The 6,594-nt window shown below is 42.8% G+C and overlaps 1 protein-coding gene across 1 annotated transcript; it reads right to left on the bottom strand.

Moving 5' to 3' along the window:
* Positions 1–806: 806 nt before the first annotated feature.
* On the bottom strand, positions 807–3,734 carry csta (cystatin A). Its single transcript, XM_033033442.1, has 3 exons — positions 3,581–3,734; positions 3,021–3,122; positions 807–1,535 (listed from the first exon to the last, which is right to left on the bottom strand). The coding sequence occupies exons 1-3, from the start codon at positions 3,683–3,685 to the stop codon at positions 1,416–1,418; spliced, it is 327 nt and encodes a 108-aa protein (XP_032889333.1). The 5' UTR covers positions 3,686–3,734; the 3' UTR covers positions 807–1,415.
* Positions 3,735–6,594: the final 2,860 nt, after the last annotated feature.

Below are 6,594 nucleotides of genomic sequence, written 5' to 3'. Positions count from 1 at the left end.
CTTCGATGGTACTCGGCTTTCCTATGCAAGAGGGTGGAGAGAGTCGTTCTATGACATTCCTATCATTTAGCTCCCTCACAAACTTAATGACAGGGAAATGTGATTGAATATTGACAAGATTTCAGGGTTTTCCCACCAAAGCATCGTCAGCATGTTCAGCAATCCCCAAATGTTAAAGTATTTATGTGGCCTTTGCTATTCCTGGCTTCTACCTTGTGTCCATCATTATGATCTGCTTAAATATTTTGTGTGCTTGTGACGGTCACTTTTCTCCACTATAGGGAAACCTGGGGGTGTGGGTAAAGTATTTATTTGCATTTTATTATGCTGCACACATGTATCCAGAAGCTCCTTCTAATAGATACTGCCCTGCAGATTGTGTTATACGCAAGGTAAAGGTGTACACCAAAAAAATTATTGATACTGCCTGTATCTCAGTGTTCATCTGTAAATAGATTTGACTGTAACCCAGTTGTCAAGAATTCCATTCGCTTTATTAAACTTGAAAACGAGACAGCTTTACAATCTCAAATGTTTTGTTCATGTATTGAAAAAGTTGATATTTTGCGATGTACACATTGGAGATTCTGTTCTCAAACTACCGTGGAACAACATTTTGTCTGGAACTTTTGCCATATTTTGTTCTAATCATTTGGTGCTTTTAAGTTTGTACAAGTGTAGATACAATGCAAAATGTACTCCCCACAAGATGGACCTGACCCTCATTAAAAGACATCCACAGAACACTGCTGTGTCTAATGTTTTATTTAATATATATAAAAAGATGGAAGACCAACCAAACTTCATTAAATCAAAAAGCTTTTTATTAAGATGTAGACAAAGACTTTTAAATGCTGGTTTGCAAAAAAAGACAAAGTGCTGGAGTAATTCAGTGGGTCAGGCAGCACGTCTCGAGAACATGGATGGCCGATGTTTTGGTTTGGGACCCTTCTTCAGATTGAAGGGTCCTGACCTGAAACGTTGCCCAGTGATGCTGCCTGACCCACTGAGTTACTCCATTACTTTTTATATTGATTAAAACTTCCTCTTAAAAATGTTGAGTACAACACTGAAAGCACATGTCATCTCAACAATTCAGTTTCAGAATCACACCCATCCCTTTATTAAGCATCAACTGCATCGCCATAAGGTTGAGAGAAATATCTTCACATGATTCTTTGATTACAAGATCTCTTCTGTTCAGCCCAGGGCATCATATGGGTTTTAGTTTTTTTAACTCCATACATTCTCCCCTATCCATTTATTTAGGTTTAACAAATATATTTATGGCCTTTATAATTCATAGACATAGAAATTGATTATGCAATAGAACAGGAAACGCACTCTAGGTGAAGTTAAGATTTAAGACAAGGTGTGTTGTGCAGTAGCCAGCTCAGTGAAAGCAAGGTCACTGTTCAGAATGCGTCGTCAAGCGAATGGCCATCCGTGGCAGAGGTCACAGATCTGACACTTCCTTCATGAGGAAGCTTTTCATACACTTTTACATGGAGGTATTCATCTTTGCCACCGTGGATCTTAAAGACAAAACAACGTTATTGATCCAGCCAAGAATATCATCCACATTATATAAAAGTTTAAACTGGAAATATACAAGACTGGAAGACACAGCAAGGTTGGTACACTGACCATCAATCACCCGTTCAATGTCATCTCACTTTCTCATCCACTCCCTGCACACCAGCGGCAGATTCCAGAGGTAAATTAACCTACAAACCTGCACATCTTTGGGATGTGGGAGGAAACTGCAGCAACCACGGAGGAAACCTATGCTATCACAAGGGAGAACCTATGTCCACACATAGACAGGACCAGAGGTCAGCATCGAACACTGGTCTCTAGCACTGTGAGGCAGCAACTCTACCAGCTGTGTGACTATGATATTGTCTAGGCCAGGTCTCTCCTTACAGATCAGGGAACCAAAAAGAAGCAATCTCATTTAACACTAAATTAATTTGAATGCCTGAATAAGGATAAAGAGGAAAGATGTGCAGGAAGGAACTGCAGATGCTGGTTTAAAATCAAAGATAGACAAAATGCTGGAGTAACTCAGCAGGACAGACAGCATCTTTTGAGAGAAGGAATGGGTGACGTGTGAAGAAGGGTCTCGACACGAAACGTCACCCATTCCTTCTCCCCAGAGATGCTGCCTGTCCCGTTGAGTTACTCCAGTAATTTGTGTTAAAGTAGAAAGATGTTTTCTTGAGGAAGGCATCTGGACAAAGGCTCACTCAAAATAAGGGGTAGGCAATCTGGAATTGAAATTAGATTTTTAGATCATACGACAGGAGCAGAATGACTCCATTTGGCCTGTGGAGTCAGTTCCATCATTCGATCATGGCTGAGCTATTTTTTCTCCCTCAACCCCATTCTCCTGACTTCTACCCGTAACCTTTGACACCTTTATCAATCAAGCACGTATTAATCTCTGCATTAAAGATACCCAATGATTTCCACCTCCAGCTGTGGCAATGAATTCAGCAGATTCACCACCCTCTGGCTAAAGAAATTCCTCATCTCCATTCTAAAGGTATATCCTTTTCACTCCGAGGCTGTGCCCTCTGGTCCTAAACTCTCCCATGAGTGGAAACATCTTCAACATCCACTATCTAGACCTTCACTCACCGGCTAACGTTGGGAACCGTTTTCTCTGGAAGGGCTGTGGAGGCAGAGTTTTAGCAAACCAAAAGCTGTAGCATTCTAGTAAATTGAGTTGGCAGCAGGACAAGGATAACAGGGTGGAAGATCATGCACGATCTTATTGAATGGTACAGTGCGTAGCCCAAATGACCTCTCTCTGTACCAGTGCAAGCATCACATCCCCCAGCCCCCCACCTAAACTTTAGAATTTAGGTGGGGAGAGGGGGGGGGGGGGGGGGGGGGAAAAGGGGAAAAGGGGGGGGGGGGGAACAACGGAACAACGGTAGTCTTATCTGCATCAGACTAACAGGCCTCTAAACATAATACTCATATATAACATAAACATTCAATAGCAAACTTACTTTAAACGAGTAATTGGTACCAGCTACAACTTGCGTTCTGTAGGCTACGACCACATATACATCAAATGTTCTCTTAAGTTGCTTTTCAACATCAATCTTCACCTGAAAAATACAAACAAAAAGTTTCAGACTACAGAACGACTTGCGATCTAATTAGGAAAAGTGTCACAGACTTTCAGCAGCGGTGGTGCAGCAGGTAGTGCTGCTTCCTCCCGGTTCCAGAGACCTGTGTTCATTTCCACATTCTTCCTGTGTCAAACCATGGCTGCCTCAACCACCACCGCCACCACCACCACCACCACCACCACCCCTGGCAATGTGTTCCAGACACCCACCGCTCTGTGTAAACAAACTGGCCCCGCACACCTACTTTAAACTTTGCTCTCTAGTCTTTGACATTCCCACCCTGGTCTAGATCTGTATCCCCTGGCCCATGTTGTGACACGCCAGGTATGTGTGTGTGCGGGTGAGTGAGCGAGTACCTGCGCCTCCCAGCTCCTGCTAAAGCACCAAGAGGTGGGGTTTTTCAACAAATTAAAGGCGAGGGGATGGGAACTCACGGCATTGGCGATGGACTGTATCTCGGGGGTGACCGGCTTCTGCTCGCTTATCCCCCCGGGGCATATCTGTGGCTTCTGCTCCTTCTGTTGCTGTTGCTGATCCATGTCTCCCCGTGGCCCCGCTACTGAGCGGAACCCGGCGCCGCCGCCCCCTTATATACCCTGCGGCCCCGCCCCGCCCCGCCCCCGTGACCCGCCCCCTCACACCCAGACCCGGAAATGTCCCCGCAGGGGGCGCGTCACGTGACCACAACTTTCTATTCTAAAGTTCTGCAAACTGGACCAAATCATGTTTCATCCACAAACAAGTTAACAACAATTTCAGACAGATAAACATATCTGAACATTGTTTACTCATTTGTTATTATTTATTGCTCTTACCTCCTTAGTTGGAAGGTTCCCAACATATTGACAAAATGTTTTGCCCAATGTTTTGCAAGGAGTCCTGGTTTCCCTGCAAAACGTTTTAAACTGTAAAACACACAAAGTGCTGGAGACACAATGTTCTGACTCACCAGGAACTGCAGATGCTGGAATCTTGAACCAAACACAAAATGATGGCAGCATCTGTGGAGGGGATGTTTTGGGTTGGGACACATGTGGTGGGTGGAAGGGGGAGGGGAAAGTGGGGAAACATACATCAGTGACAGTTGGTAAGAATTGTGCAATTTGCAAAATTTTGCACAAATTTAGCAAGAATTGATTCATCATATTTAGTTACGTCTTTTCACATGAAATTTGTTATCACATCCACACATAAGTAACCTAACCATGATTTCTGGGATATCTTCACATAGATAATGGGCAACACCCTTCTTTGGTATTCTAACACAGTATTTCATTTAGTGCTAATTTTGCCTTGCAAAATATTATGATTTAAAAAAATGTATACAGCATTGAAACAGGCTTATCAGTCCACCGAGTGCACACCAACCATAGATCACCCGTTTACACTAGTTATATGTGATCCCACTTTCTCATCCACTCCTTACACACACTAGGGCCAATGATGGCCCACAGGTCTTTGGGTTGTGGGAGCAAAACCGGAGCACCCGGCGGAAACCTGCTCCTTTCCCCTCCTTCCCACACTCACCTCCCATCCCGGAGTCCCATTGCTATGATTTTTGGCCATCTTACAGTCCTCCTCCGCTTAGGCAGCCCCGAGGATTTTTCCGATCGATGAAAAATGAAAACTGTATGAGAAGTGGGAAAGGCGTAGCAACACTTATAGGGGTGTATTATAGACCGCCAAATGGGGAGCAAGAATTGGAAGAGCAAATATGTAAGGAGATAGTAGATATTAGTAGCAAGCACAAGGTAGTGCTTGTGGGAGATTTCAATTTTCCACAGATAGACTGGGAAACACATTCTGTAAATGGGCTGGATGGTTTGGAGTTTGTAAAATGTGTACAGGATAGTTTTTTGCAGCAATACATAGAGGTACCTACTAGAGAAGGGGCAGTGCTGGACCTCCTGTTAGGAAATGAGACAGGTCAGGTGGCGGAGGTATGCGTTGGGGAGCACTTCGGGTCCAGTGATCACAATACCATTAGTTTCAATATAATTATGGAGAGGGTCAGAACTGTACCTAGGGTTGAGATTTTTGATTGGAGAAAGGCTAACTTTGATGAGATGCGAAAGGATTTAAAAGGAGTGAATTGGGATATTTTGTTTCATGGGAAGGATGTAGAAGAGAAATGGAGGACATTTAAAGGGGAAATTTTAAGAGTACAGAATCTTTATGTCCCTGTTCGGTTGAAATAGTAAAAATTGGAAAGAGCCATGGTTTTCTAGGGAAATTGGACACTTGGTTCGGAAAAAGAGAGAGATCTACAATAATTATAGGCAGCATGGAGTGAATGAGGTGCTTGAGGATTATAAGGAATGTAAAAAGAATCTTAAGAAAGAAATTAGAAAAGCTAAAAGAAGATATGAGGTTGCTTTGGCAAGTAAGGTGAAAGTAAATCCAAAGGGTTCCTACAGCTATATGAATAGCAAAAGGATAACGAGGGATAAAATTGGTCCATTAGAGAGACAGAGTGGACAGCTATCTGCAGAGCAAAAGAGGTGGGGGAGATATTGAACAATTTATTTTCTTCGGTATTCACCAAGGAGAAGGATATTGAATTATGTGAGGTAAGGGAAACAAGTGGAGTAGCTATCGATACTATGAGATTCAAAGAAAAAGAAGTACTGACACTTTTGAAAAATATCAAAGTGGATAAGTCTCCAGGTCCTGACAGGATATTCCCTAGGACATTGAGGGACGTTAGTGTAGAAATAGCAGGGGCTATGACGGAAATATTTCAAATGTCATTAGAAACAGGAATAGTGCCCGAGGATTGGCGTACTGCGCATGTTGTTCCATTGTTTAAAAAAGATTCTAAGAGTAAACCTAGCAATTATAGACCTGTTAGTTTGACTTCAGTGGTGGGCAAATATACTTAGAGATAATATATATAAGCATCTGGATAAACAGGGTCTGATTAGGAACAGTCAACATGGATTTGTGCCTGGAAGGTCATGTTTGACTAATCTTCTTGAATTTTTTGAAGAGGTTACTAGGGAAATTGATGAGGGTAAATCAGTGGATGTTATCTATATGGACTTTAGTAAGGCCTTTGACAAGGCTCTTAATGGAAGGTTGGTTAAAAAGGTTCAATTGTTGGGTATTAATGCAGGAGTAGCAATATGGATTCAACAGTGGCTGAATGGGAGATGTCAGAGAGTAATGGCGGATGGCTGTTTGTCAGGTTGGAGGCAGGTGACTAGTGGGGTGCCTCAGGGATCTGTGTTGGGTCCACTGTCGTTTGTCGTGTACATCAATGATCTGGATGAAGGTGTGGTAAATTGGATTAGTAAGTATGCAGATGATACTAAGATAGGTGGTGTTGTGGATAATGAAGTAGATTTCCAAAGTCTACAGAGAGATTTAGGCCATTTGGAAGAATGGGCTGAAAGATGGCAGATGGAGTGTAATGCTGATAAGTGTGAGGTGCTACATCTTGGCAGGA

This window comes from Amblyraja radiata, chromosome 14 (assembly GCF_010909765.2).
Source record: "Amblyraja radiata isolate CabotCenter1 chromosome 14, sAmbRad1.1.pri, whole genome shotgun sequence".
In the NCBI taxonomy this organism is placed as follows: domain Eukaryota; kingdom Metazoa; phylum Chordata; class Chondrichthyes; order Rajiformes; family Rajidae; genus Amblyraja; species Amblyraja radiata.
Note: the sequence above shows the minus strand (reverse complement) of the source record. Positions and strands in the feature narration are given on the sequence as shown.